At 37.7% G+C, this 18,791-nt stretch overlaps 1 protein-coding gene across 14 annotated transcripts in view; it reads left to right on the top strand.

The window, feature by feature from the left end:
• CADPS2 (calcium dependent secretion activator 2) overlaps positions 1-18,791 on the top strand; it is a 318,458-nt gene that overhangs the window by 96,292 nt on the left and 203,375 nt on the right. For all 14 annotated transcript variants that reach the window (XM_086473344.1, XM_086473328.1, XM_086473312.1 and 11 more), the window contains exon 3: positions 5,665-5,997. In XM_086473344.1, coding sequence (XP_086329470.1) covers positions 5,665-5,997 — 333 coding nt within the window. The remainder of the gene's footprint in view (positions 1-5,664; positions 5,998-18,791) is intronic.

Here is an 18,791-nt window from a genome sequence, read left to right as displayed (position 1 = left end):
TGTGGGAAATGTCCAACGTGCAGCTATGATAACTGCCCGAAAGAGCTGAGGAAAACAAAGTAAACCGTATAAAGTATTCAACACGTGGTGGTTTCTGAACCATTACTCTTAATAAGAAGAAATCATAGCTTAATATGCTCCAGAAGGGTAGTAGACATGATGTTTAAAAAAAAAAAAAAAAGGGAAAATATTAAATTAATATTACACTTCTTCAGGTGATGATGATTTATTACTTTATGTTTTATTTCCTTTTCTCACCTTAATGTAATGTGATGTTTTAAGGAGGTTTTAAGAAAACCACAATTTTCTGTTAACCAAAATATAAGGGGTTTTTTATGTCAGCATTTCCCTGCCCGCCCCCCCCCCCCCCCCCCCCCGCCAATTAGGGAAAACTTTACAGTGTAGTAGAAATTTAAGAAAAGAAATCTGTGGTAAACAAGATCATGACAGAAACACTTAAAATAGAGAAACAGGTGTTTATTGGTTGATCTGCTAAAATTTGAGTATCTTTTGCTTTTAGCTGAAAGTAAGGACTTTGTTCAGAAGACTTACACAAATAAAGGAAAATGTCCCTTTAACTCTGATAATTTCATTTTAAAAAACCCAAAATCTCAGTAAGTAACTCAATTTCCACTCATGTTCAGCAGCCAATAGTTATTAAAAATACTTATTAAAATGCATTGGTAACTATTAGTTTCGTCTTAGAATATAAATGCTGTATCAGTGCCTAATGCAGTAATTTTATTCAACTAGCGTAAAAATAATGAATATGTACTATTAGATGTACAAAGCTACTGCATACACTATTTATTGTTGATCTAAATGATCTTGTTCTTGTAGTCTGATTAGTTGAATAGACCAAACCTAATCTAAACATCAACTTCGCAATTTTGAGTGGTTTTTTTTATTTCTTTCCAGACTCTCACAAGTGCAGTGAGAACATCCTATCTGAAAAATTGTTTTTTTTCTGCAGCTCCAGGGTATAGCAGGAAACAGCATTGGTTATAATATATGTTAATTCCTACTAGGCATAAGCCTTTGTTCTTAAAATATGTAGTTGTGGAAGCTGTTCTCTAAACTGTCAGAAGTTTTTTGCACCTTCATCAAATCAGCCCTAATTCTCAATGCCGTGCATTGTGAGGTTTCAGAATAGAGTAGAACTATGAGAGCTGTGTGAGCTGGTCCCAGAGAACATTGCTCATGCTAATGACTGCAATGGGGAATATTTTTATTCCTGTGGAACAGGAGGGACTTTAAGAAGTGGGTGAGAGCTGTTCACTGCAATGAGAGTTGCTAATGAGCTTTTGTATGAGAGGCTTTGAGGAGCTGCTGCAGTAGCAGCAAAGGTGCTATTTAATGTCACACAGTAAATGTCCTATGCTTTGTTTTGTGTCAAGTAGTGCTTCTAGCGCAGCATGATGATGTGTGTCACATCAAATTTTTAAGTAAGAAACTCATTTCAATTCCTTTTAGTTCCTAGAAAGAGAATTATTGTCTTTTGCAGAAATTTTAGAGCTCAATTTAGCCCTGAAAATTGCTGGCCATTTAAAAAAAAAAATGTTCTATGTGTCATAAACTCAAGAGTTCTGGTACCTGTAAGAAGCACATCAGGAGCTTGAGTGGAGAACACGTCAGGAAAACACATCAGAAACCTGAAAAACATTCACAAACTTGAGTGTTCCTTGGACTTCTGTCAAAGTCCTTTTTGCCCTTGTTCAGTCTTTATCAAAAAAGGTACTTCTATTCATTTATATTTTTTAATTTTAATTGACAGTTTCCAATAAGACATTGTTGCCATTAATCTTAATATGGTTCTAGCTTTGTTTCAAGCAAGCTTAAAGTAAAAAAAAATTACCCTGTAATACAGTAACGATTCCTTAAGAACAAAATACTGCCCTCTGTAGTTGTATATCTGTGATTGGTTGATAGGGTTCTCCTGAAAGGCATGTCCAAAGACAAATACCTGTACGCCTTATCTGACAACCTTTTTTCTATGAAAAAGTTCAGTTTAAATGTTAGTATGTTTTAAGGATTTCCAAACAATCAGGCTGATCTGCCAAATCTAGTTCCCTGTATAAATAGATTTCTTTGTCCCCAGAATAACTTTTTCTGGTATTTTATATTTTGCATTCAAACCTCTAATATTTTTTTTCTCTCCAGTTCCCCCCAGTGTTGAGAGATTCGAGATAGCAGTTTAACACTGGAAGTTTTTGAATGATTATTTAATTAGAACTAAGTCTAACAATCAAGACAATCGAAATACAGGAATAAAGGGAAGAAGAGCCAACAACTTAGTGAATGTACTTAATTAGTATTTTGCTTTAAAGACTGATATCAACACAAGTATTTTCCCTAATGAGAATGATGGAGCTGTGCATATAATCCACCTTGAAGAAAAAGTAGCGAACTACTAAAAAAGCTTATATATTTCATTGTAAAGGTGAATGCTGCCAAGAACATACCACCAGTGTTGTAAGGCATGTATGCATCCCTGGACTGTGGCCTCACAGATACTCAGCCAGATGGACTGTCTGGAACAATGGCGGAAACAATAACTCCATTTGCGTTAAACTAGTAGCATACCGTTCTCCATATAGTAGCAATTCCCATAAACTTCTATTTACAATTAAAAAAAAAAAGCAGCCATAAAACAGCTCAGAAAAGCGTGGAAACTAAAGAGACAAATCTCAAGAAATATAACTGAAGCAAAGGACTTTTATCTACTTTTAGCCTTTATCTGGGGCTAACCTATAACAGCTCTGTCACCTGACAACCCCTCACCAGCCAGGAAAGGGAATCAGGAAAAGGAGAGCACACCCATGGGTCAAAGTGAAAACAGATTTAATGAAACAGCACTAATACCACCAAAGGTATACAAAGTCATACTCAGCAAAATGCATATGCAGCAGCCATAAAGAACAGAACAGTCCTCAGAGGCAAGAGGAACTCAGCAGCAGCTCCCCTTCCTCAGCAGACCTCCCCCCTTTATAACGCCCATGACATTATGGTGTGGGCCACACCTGTAGCTCACTCAGGTCAGCTGCTCTGGCTGACTCGAAACTGCCAACAGCCTGCCCGGCGTGGCTGGGCTGTGATGCTGTTGCAGCCAAACCAGGACAATTTTGCATGTACCATGAAGTGCACCATATGTCTTTCAGGAACAGGGATAATGAGTCAATAGCTTTTTAATGCATCTTAATGTGTCAAATTTGAGGCACATACAGTACACTCCTAACTCAGTTTCCATTCTCTCATGGTTTTCTGCTGCAAATAAAGTCTTGAAAATGGAGTCTTCCATGGAATGGGAAAATGGAAGAAGTCTCCTAGAAAACTGCCTTCAAAATCAGAAATAAATTTTGAATTAGTCTGGTTCATAAGTCAAGGGAAGCGCTAGCAACTTTTCAACCCCTGCATTCTGGATTAATGGTTTTGAATAATATGACTGAAAGGAGGTAATAAAAGATGAACGATATTCTGATGATCTTACAGAGTGTATTTTGCAGATTTTTATTTTTTCATTATTAGACTGATTCAGTTATAGTAGCAATACATAGGGTTGTGTAATCTTGGGTAAACATGAGATTTTGGTGGGGGAAGAGTATAAATATTCTTAGTTTCTCTCTTCTGCATCTGCTTTCTTTCATTGAGTATGCACACTAATGTGATGGAGGATTTAATGTTGTTTATGAACAGTGCAAAGTAGCTGAGGTTAGTTTGAAGGCATCTTTTTTCGAGTATTTTTTTTTCTATTTGCTTTCCAGTGAAGCTGTTAGAGGAATTAATCAATTGTAATTGCAGGCTGTTAAAACAAGGAAAGGCTTAATATCCTTATACCTGTTTCTCTTGATAAGTTTTATTGCTGAGTGGAATTTCTGATTATTACTTGTTTTGAAACAAGATTCAATATTTGTGTCGCATTTTGAGGAAATCAATAGCAGCATTAATTGACGGTAACCATGTCAGGTCCCGTTACAGATAAGAATTTAACCCTAGATACTTATGTTTCCAGAAAAGGAAATCCATCATGGTACAGTTAGAGCATAAAATGTTCTTAGCACATATTGGTGATGGTTTTTTTGAGTAATCTGTTTGGGCAGGTACTTTTAGGTTTAATCTGCAGCCTTCTGTACAATATCTGTTAGGATATCTGTTGAAAGACATATTTTGTAAGTAACTTCATTTTAAAATATGCTACAGGGAAACACTGTCATCAACAATCACCGGAACTTTAAGAATATGTTTTTCTTGTGCTATTTATACCTGTGTATGCCTTTCTGCTCAGATTTTTAGATTCTCTCCTACTCCTCTGTTATGTATTTTCCAAATGAAGCACAGTAATATTTTAGGGTGGTTGTTAGCTGCACTGTCTTCCAACGTGTGATAGCATATGGAGTCATAGCTCTACTGTGCTATCATCTCCATTCATTGCATTTTCATAGCTCTTGTAGACTAAAACATCTATCCGAAAATGCATAGTTAGCTCATCTTCCACTTCATAGCATCTAATTGAAGAGAGCAGTCAGAAAGGTGATGGATAGGAATTCTGTTTAGACTCCATGGTATCACATCTATTCTTTGCATTTCGGCTGTGCTTGGGGTGTTGATGTGGCACCCAAGCAGTCAGTCCCGCAGCAGCCAAGCCTTGCAGGGTGGAGGGCCTCAACCCATCTCCCTCTGCTGTAGGAAGCCAGGTGATTCTCCCCAAGTTATCTATTCAATGGCATGATGCAGTTTATCCCTTGTCCAAGGCACACATCAGTTGTTTACACAGCTGATCTTGCTGCATTGGTCATGTTTTTATTCATTGCATTTCGTAGAGAAACAGTTTCGTGAGACTTTCTGCTAGAAATGAGCTGCCCACACACAGTGGCCAGAAGGGTGAACCTTGCCAAAGCCCATGTTAGAAGAAGAGACGAATACAACCATCCTTGAACAATGAAAAGTTCTTGCAGAATGCTGATGCTGATTTAATTGTTTTGTTGTTGTAATTTGCCTTGTCATATCTTACAGTATGTGTACTTGGGAGGGTTTTTTTGTATTGTTTTTTGTTTGGGTTTTTAACACAGAAAATCCCATATTGAGTCTCCAGAATTGTATCTACAGTAGTAGAAACAGTTCTGTATCTTTGAGTCTTTTCTTCTCTCTGTTGTTAATATCGATTGTAGTATTTCTCTAGTATTTTTTTTTCCTGGATTTCTGTCTCATCTTCCATGAGATTCTTGGCTGGCTTAAAGATCATATTTTAACTCATGCTTCCATGTTTTGAGATGGTGTAGTTTATCCAAGAGTTAATTGCAAGTAACTATAGACTTCTGTGGTTTTCATGGAGAAAAGATTACTTAAATCTTGTAGGTAAGTTTTAAATTGGCTGCTGTTAATTCAGACTTCATTCTAGCTTAGCTATTGTAAATTTATGCATAAATACTTTAAAAGCTGCTTAGTTTAAGTACTTATTCGATTGAGAAACTTATATTTTCAACATGGTCACTTGTTTCTTTATGAAAAATACAGCAAACTTGGCCTGTATGACCCTTCCTTATAAAGCCATCTTACATAGAAGCAAAATGTTAGCTTGTAATCCTTTTATAAGAGATTGTTTTGTGTTTATGTCCATGCCTAACTTTTTCTGTTTCTTTTTTTCTCTCTCTTCTTTTATTTTAAAAGGTATTTCTCAAGAGTGATCGGGTTGCAAGAATGGTCCACAGTGGAGGATGTTCTGCAAATGACTTCAGAGATGTTTTTAAGAAAAACATAGAAAAGAGAGTCCGAAGTTTGCCAGAAATTGATGGGTTAAGCAAAGAGACAGTGTTAAGTTCTTGGCTAGCGAAATATGATGCCATATACAGGGGAGAAGAGGACCTTTGCAAACAGCCGAATAGAATGGCCTTAAGTGCTGTATCGGAGCTGATTCTGAGCAAGGAACAGCTTTATGAAATGTTTCAGCAGATTCTAGGGATCAAAAAATTGGAGCACCAGTTGATTTATAATGCCTGTCAGGTAAGTATTGGTGTCACTTGGTTCTGTTGTGTCCGAAATATCTCCCCCCTGCCAACAAGTCAAGTGCTTCCTCCCTGTGTGTAGAAGCCTTGAGTTTTAAGTACACCTCCAGAGTCTGAGGAGATGAAGACCCCTCAGAAAGAAATATTTGCATCATTTGGTCTCTGGAGAGCACCTGGAAAAAAGGTATGCCAGAGTATATGGTACTTATGCTACAGGGATCTCCCGAGACCTTCTACGGTGTCACAGCTCCAGTGATCTGGGTGATTCTGCAGAATGTTCTGTGGTCTATATACCTGCATACCCTCATATGAATTACATATGTATGTCCATACATTTCTGTGTATGTGTGTACATCTTTAAAAGCAAGTTGCTGCCATAAATAGCTAGGTGACAGGTGACTGAACACAGGATGCTGCTCTTGGCCATCCAGTGTCTAGAAGGTCAGTATGTTAGAACTCAATGTGCTTCATTTCAAACACCGTCCACAAAGCTAATTTGCATGTTTTTACTTTGTTTTATTGGCTAAAAGTGGTGAGTGTTCCCCATAAATTACTGAGACCAAGACAAACAGTCTATTCAGCAATCATATTTGGTTTTATATGTATAACATATCACTAATCAGTAGTGTTAATGGTATGTAAAAATATTTTATCTGGCCAGTCTTAGTAGGAATGCAATTATAAATTAGCAATTACTTAGGGAGAAAAAAAATGAAAAAAGTGAGGTATTTTTGAAAGTCTCATAACCAGCCAGCACGGATGTAGCATTTAAACAGCTTACACAACTTTCTGCACTGTCTATAAAATAGTACACCAGACTACAGCTACGTTGTTTTTCATATGTTATGCTGAAGGTTGGCTTGTATTTATGGGCCATCTTAATACAGGAACAAATGAAGCGTCTTGGACATTGTTGCCTACTTCATTTATAGATTAGTGTGGCATGAAGTCATGTAACTGTTCTATGATTGAAACATCTCTGGTGATTTATGCTTCTCAGGGTCATAGATCCAACTTTCACAACAAGGAACTGTACTATTCATATTCTGCATCAAATATGAGGGTTTCCTGTTTTCACTGTGAACTGTTTACTGACAGGGTGGAAAGAGACTTCTGAATGAGCAGTGTTTCGAATGGAAAGAGATAGAAAGTATTCCTTCTTTTTTTTCTTGTTTGCCCCATTTTCTTCCTTTTGCCTCTTAATTCACATACACATAAATCATGAAGCTAACCTCTAGTCCACTAGGTTTTTGTATCTGTATACTTGAAGGCTTCTTTATTTTGATTGTCAATTGTAGGAATGTTGATGGAACAAAACCAGTTGGCAGTTATCAACAATTTTCTGTCTATTCTTGGTCCACAACCTACAGAGAGACTGAAACTTTGCAGTGACTCATTTTTGTTTTCCACCATGGTAGAATTTTGAGCATGGAATGATTTTCTTTTCTATTTTGAATTTTTTGAATTGCGAATTAAAGAGATGTGGTAGGTAGGAAGGGAGAAAGACTGACTGATCATCCTGATGTGTGCAAAGAGGACTCGATGGGATTAAGAGACGATTCTGCTCTTGCTCTTCCTGGTTTTGCGCACTGAAGGTTGTAAAATCTCCTGTGCAGGTCTCCAAAGTACACATTGTTTATCCTGGATTCATATAAGTTTTGGAGGACAGGAAGAAAGAGCATCTTCTCTGGGATTAGATACAGGAGCACGTACACATATTTCAAGCTGGGAAGAATGGAAAGGGAAAGGCTTCAAGTCTGTACCTTTCTTGTTTGGGCTTGTAGTTTTCTGAAGATTTTAGTTTTCCAAGGCAAGGATGAGATTACTTTGCTAAAACAAAAACTTTCATTAGGTACACCAACAGAGTTGCTACCAACCATACATTTCATATCCTGTTCCTGTGGTCCAGCACGTAATACACCAAAGGTATGAGGAGAAGTCTGTTGCAAAGAAAAAGACAACAATCAGCCTTCCCAGGAAGTGTATTGCAGACAGCTACCAGTCTCTGTAATGCTTTTTCTCCTTTGGCAAAATCCCTTATTTCTCATTATAGTTTTAATAAATATTTCAGTTTAGGCTGTATCTTACTCCTTTCTATTGACAGTGTATTTATGGAAGATGAGATTAAGTTAGACTCAGATTTCAGTCAGCACCAGCAGTTTTCATTCTGCCCTAGAAGCCTCTATCTGTCTTTGTAGGAAAATGCTCACTTTCATTTCCTTTTGCCTCTGCTGTTTAGAATACTAGAGACTTGCAGATAATGATAATCAATAGTGTCTGGCAGCAGTGAGATAAGTGAAAGTCCAAACAGATGTTAAAATTGTATTTTTGATAGAGGTTTTGATGACTTGGCTTCTAGCCTGTGCTTCTAGCAGAGAATCAGATATATGAAATTCTGTATATTTTGGAGCTCTGAGAAACAGCTGCCCTTAACAGCAAATCTGTACAGTTATAATTTGTGCAGAAAACTCTCTTTTTCTTTCCTCCTCTTTTTTTGTGTTACTTCCAGCCCTTTTGGAAATAGGAAACAGAAAAATGTCTTACAATGTCGATGATAAGAGTAAATTATCCTGCACCTACAGGGCTGCTAAGCAGAAAAGGATGCTATTTGTAACAGTAGGAGGTATTGTCTGCCAGCCTCCGCCTTGTGACTTTCTCTGCGTTTAGAAACTTTTTATTGGTTTTCAGCAGCTTTTGCTCCCCAGCCTTTTCTAAATGGAGTGTTCCCTTCAACTCCTGAAGCCTTGGTGTCTTGCAGCAGCTCATGAGACAGTTCTGCTAGAGTGTGGTTATTGAGGGTCCACGTAGGTTTGCCAGTCTCCATCCTTTGTGTGATATCAGTGAGAAACTGTTCATTCGATCAGCACAAGAACTTAATCAAAAATAAAGTGAATAGTAATAGACCAACTCTCTGACATTGTCAAATACAGTCCACACAGCTATGAGAATTATATGCATTTTTCTTTGAAGAATAAAATTTTGTTGCTATCTTTTATCATTTACTAAACGTCCTTAGGTAGTGAACATTAACAGGACATTCACATTATGATGTTGAAGACTTCTTCTATGATCTAATTTTACAACTTTACAATTTAGAGCAAGGCCAGCAACTACTGCCAACCACGTATATCTCTTTGTGATTAAAAGATTCAATTTTGTAAGTGCTAACACTTTCACCTGATTTTTATTTACATTGTGTTGCCTTGAGCAGTGTTTTATGATAAAGAAATGATTGCCAGTTAGCTGGCACTTAATGAGCTCCTTGACCTGCTTTTGAAATGCCTGGCTACAGTGTGTTGTTATAGTTTCTTTGATTTATAGAGATCAAACATTATATAGTCTTTTTTTCTTTCTTTCTTTTTTTTTTTTTTTTTTTTTAAATTATGCACTGATGTAGAGGATAACTTTGATGCAGAAAGTCAGACTGAAAGTCAAACTCAGACTGGTGTGTGTCATGCACTGTTATTACACCACTTCACCAGTACCTGAATTTCTGTACTAGGTAAATCATAACTCCACACAGAGTTTATTTTATTTTGAAAGTACCTTTATAAAGTTGTCTTTTTTGACTGATCTAAACCCCTTGTCTTGAGTGCAGGGAGGAGGGAACAACACTGATTTTCGTAATGAAAGAATTCTTGCAAGTCACATTCTCTTTTCTGGCAGGTAGTAAGTAATTTTGAGAATGATGTAACAGTTTTTAAGCAGAATTATTTGCTAAGTCTTCTACTTGTCTACTTTTTGGAGATCAACCACAAACTAATATTCTTCTGGAAATAGCTTTAGATGATACTTTGCTGCAAGATACAATTTTCTGTTTAAAAGCCTTGTATTACATCTGGTTTACATCCTTTATTATCTTTGGCTTTTACAAGACATAACTCTTTGTATAAGTGTCTAATATTGAGAATGATGGATTATATTGTATCTTCCATAATAAATTTTTGTATTTTTAATTAGGGGAATATTTCCTGACAAGAATTTCTACTGAACTGAAGCCTGCTTATGGTGTTCAGTACAATTGGACTCTTCCACCCAGTGCTTCACTGAAGTCCAGTTAATTATGCCGTTTGGGAAATAAGTCAAATTAGGGGCAATTTAATTTGCAACAAGGCCTTCTTGACTTTTGAATGTTTGTAGTTCTGATCCTTTCCTCAGTGAAATCATAAAAAGTACTGCAGTTATGTCACAGATCACAGAATTTCCCATGCTTCTGGATATTTTTCTTAGAAACTTTTATACCCTATATAAGTTAAAGGGACAAATGCAGCTTTATCAAGCACAAAGAATAGTGATATCTTTGAACAGAATGTTTTGCTGTACAGTTGATAATCTTCTTCTTGAAGTAATTAAACAAATGTTATTTTTCCCTTTAGTATATAGGCCGAAACTTAAACAGATTCATTAAGTCTTTAAGTTGAGGCAAGGCAAAGGAAAAAAAAAATCAGTTTGGGCTGTGTATTATAGAACACATACAGTTGTGCAGTGTGTATATCTGAAACTTTTCAGTCAAAAGAAAAGATACTGGCTCCATGAGATGTTATAATGCAAACAGGGCTTCAGCTAAACCAGTGTCTTTCCAATGGCCACCAATGACTGTCATTACTTATTTCATGATAAATTATACCTGATACAGCAGTAACCTCTGAAAAATGTTGGCAAGGGCCATTGCTGTATTTTTGAGGTAGCATGAGGTGTTATGTAAGACATCCACCAATGTCTTCATCATCCCTCTGGGCTGAAAATGTGCTTTTACCTGGCCTGAGATATTCCTGCTTCCCTGTTTAAAAAACAAACAAACAACAGACAAAATAAACCCCCAAAACGTTGTGCAGATCACCTGCTTTATGTGGGAGATCTGCTACCTTCAGGCCTTACCTGGTAAGAGGTTACTGCTGGGTAGCCAGTGCACACTCCCAGCACAGGGAACTGGTTATTTGCTCTCTAGATAAAATGCAGTTTTGCAGACATCTCAGAGTAGACAGCAGTCAGGGCAGGAGGAAGGGGAGAAGCTGTCTGGGCTCTCAATGGGCAGAAAGGACTGCAGTGCTATGGGAGGTCTCTTGGGAGATGAAAAGCAATAATATTGTGGGACTGTGGGAGGCTGTAGAGTTACAGTTAGTATTCAGGTGTTGACTGCATTGTTATAAAAGTTTCTGCACACAGTCATGATGCAGTAACAATATACTTCCTTACAGAATAGGTCAGTGCTTTAAAATTATCATATGTGTCTGTCAACCTGAAAAGTGTTTAATGCCTTTGATAACAGAAATGTTCAAATGTTCACACTTCAGGCTTGTTCATGCATCAGCTCTATTGGTTTCTAGTACCTGTAATTACAAGAATATATCTTCTCCTATGCCGCCCTCCTCACAAAAAAAATCTGCTTTCTGACTGATTTCTCCCTGTTCTTCAAGGGGAAAAAAGACCTGCCGCTGTCTGTTCTTGAGCGAGAGCAGAATAATTCAAACCAGATATTTCAATGGAGGAATAAATTGTCATTTCTCACAGGATTTTAGATGTTGTCTCTTCTTCATGAGATGTTACTTATGATTACATGCACATAGGAGTTTAATATGCAGTTATTTCAACAGTTATCTTTTTTTAATTATTTTTTTTTTCTCAGGTGCTTCATTTGTGTTTTACCTCCTCTCAGGAGTTCTGGAGAGGTCTTGTGCAAGACAAAAGTTTCAGTGCTTTGGAAAATAGTGCTGCAACCTCAATATTCCTCATAAGATTACTTCTGTAATGGACTGTGAGAAATCCAGAGCTAAGCTGAACAGTGTATGTCAGGCCAGTTTGGAGTTGGAGCTTAGTAACATGAGTTCTGATGAAAAAGGAAGACTTCAGGAAGTCAAGTGATTCAGTTCTTTTAACACACACTGATGGTATTTAAATGGTGGGGAGTGGCGGGGGAGCTTTAGCTCCTATAAACAAGTGTTTTTTTCTATACTAGCAGAGTTTACTTTGGAAAAAAAGTCTGTGATTGCCCCAGAGAGTGTTGTTTTGTTCTCACTTACTCTAATGATAGAAGAATGGTGCAAAGAATATTAAAGCAACCTCAGAGAAGCAAGTTGCTTTTTTAGCGTGTTTAAATATCTGACTCTGAACAATGTTTAAAAGCCTTGCAAGTTACATAATGGAGAGGTACTTGGAAATATTTTTGTTTGTGGTTGAAGGAATACTGAGAAAATACCAGAAAGAAATGCAACAGTAATGCATTTTCAGTACTTGAGGTATTGCAGTATCCTTCTTACATTCAGCTGTTGGGTGAGAAAAATTGGCTTTGATATCTCCATTTAAAAGGAAAACTTGAGTGAGGCATCTGAAAACCATGAAACTATTTGAAGGTTTACTTGTTCAATATAAGTGTTAAGAAAAAACATTGAGGGTTAGTTTTTCACCTTTGATCACTTTTAAGACAAAATTTACGTGCAGATTTTTCTATCATAGAGCCCTCTTTGTGCATATGTGGCTTCTGTTCTTGTGTTTTGTTGTGCAGCTGCGTGAAGGAGTTGGATGTGTGTGGTCTCTAGTAGCCTGAGAGGCTACCAGCACTCACACAGACTAGTGGATTTACTTGTGTTTTCTATTAGCATCCTTCTCTGTTCTCCTGCATATCGCCTTTCTTGTCGCAAGAGGTAAGCCAGGCTTGAGTGAGAATCAGCAGAAAGAAGCCCTGAATTACCCATCTCCCCTGCTCTGCCTTGTGTCTCCTCTGAGGATTGAAATCATCAGTGTCGGGATTTTGGCTGCAAAACTTTCTTTCGAGCTGTTTTGTTTTCTGAAACTCTTTGGCATTCAGTGAGTGCAGGAAAATAGCAGCAGAATGGACATCATAGCATAAAAAAATAAGGACGTTTTGGCTTTGTTAATGCAGATCCTTTTAAGCGTCTTCTATTTTTTAACTTCCCCTGTGTTTCTTTCCCTAAAATATTCCTTTGGAGCCTTCATGAAGTAATTAACGCTCTTTTGACTTTCTCTTCATTCCAGATCCAAGGGAGTTAAGCCGCCTCAACACTGAAAGCCAAATATACTCAGCATTTAACTTGCACTTATATTAACATCACCAGCGCATTTGACTCATCATGTTTAATATTACCTGCTGAGGATAAAGTTCCTCTACTTTGGTATTAAGCAATAATACCAAATCATTTCTCCCAAAGGCTCTTGTATTAATAGTTTAAATTGTTTTTGTTTGTTTTTGAGAAAAGATTCTGTGTCTTCAGGTAAATAAATACATACCAAATAATTTTTATAGCCACATTTCCAGACTGATGATTAGGTTTATCAATATGTCTGATTACTAGTTTATATATGCATTTGAACGAACGCTGTGAACAAGCAGAATAAGTTAATGACCCTTTGCATGTTTGTCACCTGTTCTGCCTAAGACATGGTAGTATTCTGTATTCGCTCTTTATCAATTCAAAGTACAGCAGTTTTGCTTAAAACAGTCACTTACATCCCAAGGATCAATTTGATTATTTAGGTTTGTTCATCTGCAGGGTTTCTCATGCCATATAGCCATATCCCTCTCACTCTGGTACTGAATGTCTTGTTCTGAAGCTTAGCTGCATTTTTCCCCCATTTTTGAAATTTTTAAAGGAGAAGCCTCTTAGCTTTCCCAAAGTTTCTTTGCAGCTGGCTGCCTGGACAAGGTTCATATGAGTTCCCACACCCTGGTCACTCAAAGGGAAAGATGCAGGTAAATTTGAAATGAGCCAGCTGATATAGTAGGTGCATATTTTAAACAGAAATATCAAAGCACAGCCATAATAGAGGATAGACTCTCCTATGCAGGATTAACTGTGTATGTAAAATGGCTGAGAGATCTGCAGCTCTCTGAATATGCTATAATTTGTGTGTTTGGTTTTTATCCTCTAGGAGGGTGGTTTTGTGGGTGTCCTAAAAATGAGAGAACACTCAGGTGACCTTTTCAGCTGTCTTCTCTGCTGAGGCTGTCCTGATCTCTAGTATTTAATCTCTCAATCTCTAATCTTCCAGGCTGCCCATGCGTGACACCCTCTCACCCTAAAAGAAGATTGATTCTCAACAGAAGAACTGGTGTGCAGGGAGATGCTCCTTGGCCTGTCATTTATTCCTGTATTTTATATTACAAGACTCAAAGATAGTTGTTCATATCACCCAGGTTCAGCCTAGTGTCAGTGCTGAGGCTCTCTGCTTTGTGATGAGATGGTCCAACATGTTTACAAGGAAGTGCCTGTTTCTCTCTCTCTAGGTCTTCTACCACAGAATTGTGGGGATTGGAAGGGACCTCTGGAGATCATCTAGTCCAACCCCTCTGCTAAAGCAGTTCATCTAGAGTAGGTCACACAGGATCATGTCCAGAGAAGGAGACTCCACAACCTCTCTGGGCAGCCTGTTCCAGTGCTCTGCCACCCTCAATGTAAAGAGGTTTTTCCTCATGTTCAAGCAGAACTTCCTGTGCTCCAGTTTGTGCCTGTTGCCCCTTGTCCTGTCACTGGGCACCACTGAAAAGAGCCTGGCCCCATTCTCCTGACACCTGCCGTTTAGCTACTTATAGTCGTTGATAAGGTCCCCTCTGTCTTCATGGTGCCACCCAAATCTGTAGATAAAACTTGCCTTCTTATACATTAACCTCTGGATTAAATCTATTTTTTAGTCCTTACTCAGCTATTTGGGATTTTTATTTTTACGGATAGGTATGAACTCATCACTAATACTACTGAATTCTAGAAAAAGGTAGCAATACAGAACATTCTCCAGCTGATGCTAGAGTTTAAAAAAAGGGAGAAAATGGGATTCCATTTCTGTCATTTTCCAGCTTCTCCACATTGTATTTACAAAATACTTCACAATATTTCTTTGTATCCACTGATTTTCTTAAAAAGTTTTTCTTGAAGAAATTAACTGTTTTTAAAAAAATATATTATTATTAATATGCTCAGATATTGTATATGTTTAAATACAAATGCAGACTTTCAACTAAATAGAAACATTTTGCCCATTTGAAATGAGAACTGGCTGAGTGTTTTGGTCTGGGTTGTTGTTTTTTTCTTCATGGTGCATTTTAAAAGCAACATCATACCTAGTTTTTGGAAAATCTGTGATAAATCAGTGCTTCAATTGTGAGTTGTCAGCCTGCGTTTTAAGTTTTCTATCTAGTTAAGTCAGCCGCATGTAATTATTTAGGAAAAAATATTGGCATGACATTCAAGGTGCTTTTGGTTACTTAATGCAATGCTCATTAACATTTATTGCCCTAATTGCATATATTCCCTTTGGTTTCAACACTCCAAAGGAAATCTAGTCAGTGATTAATAGGGCAAGAAAGCGTTCTGCATGATGTTTTTGGAGAGTGAGAAGGCTAAGAAAAAAGAGAGGGGATTTCCTTCTGAAGCAAGGATAGCTTCAGGAAAATATAAAACACCGTGAGCCCATTTAGGACATAAATATGCATTTACCAACAAGGTTTGCATGCAAATCTTTGGGTTGTCTTGGATATGGTAATCTCTCTGAAGGGGGTGAGAGAGGAGGAGGGTGGAAGACTTTTTCTAAGGAAGATCAGGATGTGAGTCATAGCTCATTTAAGGCCCATCACTTCCTTGTTAGGGTGGATGTGGGAGGGTATTCCCTAGACAGAACCCAAAAGCAACTTGCATTGAAGGAGACAGCCAATATCTATTTCAGCAGGGTCTGGGGGAAGGTGAGAGAGAGAATAAAACCACCCATTTCTTTGATCATCTTACTCATCAGAGATTACGAGTGCAGTTGGGACCTCCACAATATTTATGGTAGGCATGTAGGTAACTGCTTAAGTGCTTTTAATAACTCTCTGGAGGTTTTTCTGTCTCTCCATTGATTACCCAGGGACCCTATGTTTCTGACTTAAAAGATACTTTATTTGGATGGTAAAATGGGCTCTATGCATAGCTCTGAAGTTTTCGCCACTGCCAAGCTGTAGGAAGAATAACCATGCAAATAACAAGACAAAGGCTTGAGTGGAAAATAAGTAACAGTTAAAACTATTTTGTGTGTGGCTATTCATAATTTTATGGTGGCAGAGTTGGTGTGGAAGTCATTTTCGTAGTTAAAATGACTGAAGTGTTTGAGTTTTACAAGCGGAAGGCAGCGCTGTGATGAGTGTGTAGAGTCTGTCTTGACAGCATCCCTGAACTCCAATATGTGGATGTGAAAACCAAGATACAGTTAAATGAAACATGTTTACAGTATGACATGACACAGATCTTAATTTTTCCATTCCTGTTAATAAAAAATGGTGCTTTGCACTAATGTCCTTCATTTAACTGTGGGACATATTCTTAATATTCAGAGTGATTACCTCTGTAAATAGTAAGATCCAGCCATTATCCTCCTTCCTTCTGTCTCAGCACAACATGCTTTCCTCGGGTTTTCATCCTATCTAGCAGAGGTGATCGAATATTGTAGCCTAAACAAGTAAGAAGGGCAAACCTGGGTTTTGCCTATTGATCTGTGCAATCATCACAAATGCCAAGACAACAAGAGACAGTAAATTCTATTGCTTGTAGTGACACTTTTGACCTATGTGAACATTTGTTTTCTCTTCTATAATCCACTACTGATACACTAATGTGGATCCTAATGTGATTCTAATTACATCTAATTCTGGAGCTTAATGTTAGTACTTGTCGATTTGAAAACTGCTGTTCTTAAACAGCCAGTGGGCTGACTCCTCATCAGCCCATGACACTTTTTTCTGAATGACAAGTTCTGTAGTAAATATCCAAGTCCAGATGGTGGTGCTTTTATGGTGCAGTCTTGATATTTTAGAAGGAGGTTTGGGGGGAGGGTTTCTTTTGTTTTCCTTTTGATTGGTTCCTAGAGTGTTTATGTGTGGTTTCTATCTGATTCATTCTACTTAGGAGAAGTGTTGCATCTTTATTCAACATCCTCAAGAATGTCCTGGAGAAGGCAGTGTAAGGGAAATCTTGATGTTTACTAAACTGTTCTTGGTACTCTAATGTTACTCTAGTTGCAGGGAACTCCAGAAGGACCTCACAAAACTGCATGCACAAAAGCATGACATTCAGAGCTACATCAGAGAAGAAACAAACTAGCGCATGCCCACAGGATGCTGAACTGAGCATGGGCAGGTACAGCTTGAGAAAGACACTTTGAGTTCCCTGTGGTAAAATCAGTAGTTCTGTGTGAAACAGTAGCATCATTTTCCTGCTGTATATAATCTTCTTATCCCCATACATGTTGTGTGCAGCCTGGGTCTCCCCATCTCAGAGATATAGGACAGGTCAGTGAGGACTAGTGGGTGGCATTGAAAATCATGGAACAGCTGCCTTTGCAGGAGAGACTGAAAAGGCTGAAGTTTTTCAGTCTGGATGTGAGAAGGTTGACAGGGAAGAGTGTGATTGAAGTTTACAAAGTTATGAAGGTAGTGGCCAAGGTGAATGTGTACCTTTACTCACCAAATACCCCACCACTAGAAACTGGGACACTCAAGGAAGCTTGTGGGAGATTTAAAATGGATGCAACGCTTCCTTATCTAGCTTTTGGAGAACTTCCATCTCATTTTGGGGAGCGATGAGGGCAGACAGTAGCAGGAGGTTCAAAAGGGTTTGGACAGGTTCCTGGGGAACAGGTCCATAAATTGATGCTTAATAGGACTGGGCCTGGATGTACCTTAAAACATCCCTCATCCTTCCTCATGCTTCACAACTATCATCAGAGTAATGTGCTTTGGAGAAAAACCAAGCTTCAGCTTTTCACCTAAATAACCTTCTCTGCTGTCACTGTCACACCCACAATTCTGGGCTATATGGACTTTTTGCCTGATCTAACAGGGTGTTTCTTATGTCTGTTGCATGCAGGATGATTGAGTAATCCAGAGAGAAAATAGGAAGGTATTTCCTTTAAAATTTGGGGGATGAAACAGGAATTATACATAGGTATAATAATGTATTTTATTGTTTGAAGAATAGCATAATTTTATGAGATTGGTCAAAATGCCAAAAAAAGATGTAAAACAGTAGTTTGTAAGATGAGCAATTTAGAATAAAGCACGATTTATAATTCTTTTTTTTTTTTTAATTCTTCTTATAGAACTGATTTATAGAAGTGGAATGGCTTCTGCAAACTAGATGTTCTATCGGTTTCCTAGCCTCAGTTTGTTTAAATTCTCTGTAAATGCTTTTAAGCTTTAAACCAAATAATCTGTCTTGTTTTATGCAGGCTTTATTGCATCTCTACCCATTGTTTGTTTGGGAAAGCCAAGGCTCTTGGCTTGCATTGAACTTAAATAGATTTTTCTTTTACCTTTTTTTTAAAGAATTTATAAATGCAATATAGGTACAAATAGGATAAACTAATTGGATTGCTTTTAGTTTTATTATTTAAATCTTGATGGTTTACCTAGTGGAAAGTGCATTAATATAGTGCTGATGAAAATAACAGCCATATTACTTTTAAGTATGTGTCAGAGTAAGTGCTGTGCGATGTGAACAACTCTGGCAACAAACAAGGAAGACTCATGCAGAGGGTTACATCTATACTATTTTCACCGTCCACTGTGGCCGTTAGATCTGTACAGCTAGAAGGATACTTAAATTTCCTGCTTTTGTATCTATTTGATTAAGGGCAACCATTTGTGTAACAGGGGAGTTGAGTTACGAAGACAATTGGGGCTACAGCTAAAACCAAAACATTGACGGAGGCATGGTTTGCAATTTTGCAGCTCAGCTTTATAGCATAAAGCCTCTGCTACAAAACCAATTTGAACTGAATGTTCAAGGAAACTAAGCAAGATTGAAGAGC

This window comes from Leptosomus discolor, chromosome 1 (assembly GCF_034619465.1).
Source record: "Leptosomus discolor isolate bLepDis1 chromosome 1, bLepDis1.hap2, whole genome shotgun sequence".
Classification (NCBI taxonomy): Eukaryota; Metazoa; Chordata; class Aves; order Leptosomiformes; family Leptosomidae; genus Leptosomus; species Leptosomus discolor.
Note: the sequence above shows the minus strand (reverse complement) of the source record. Positions and strands in the feature narration are given on the sequence as shown.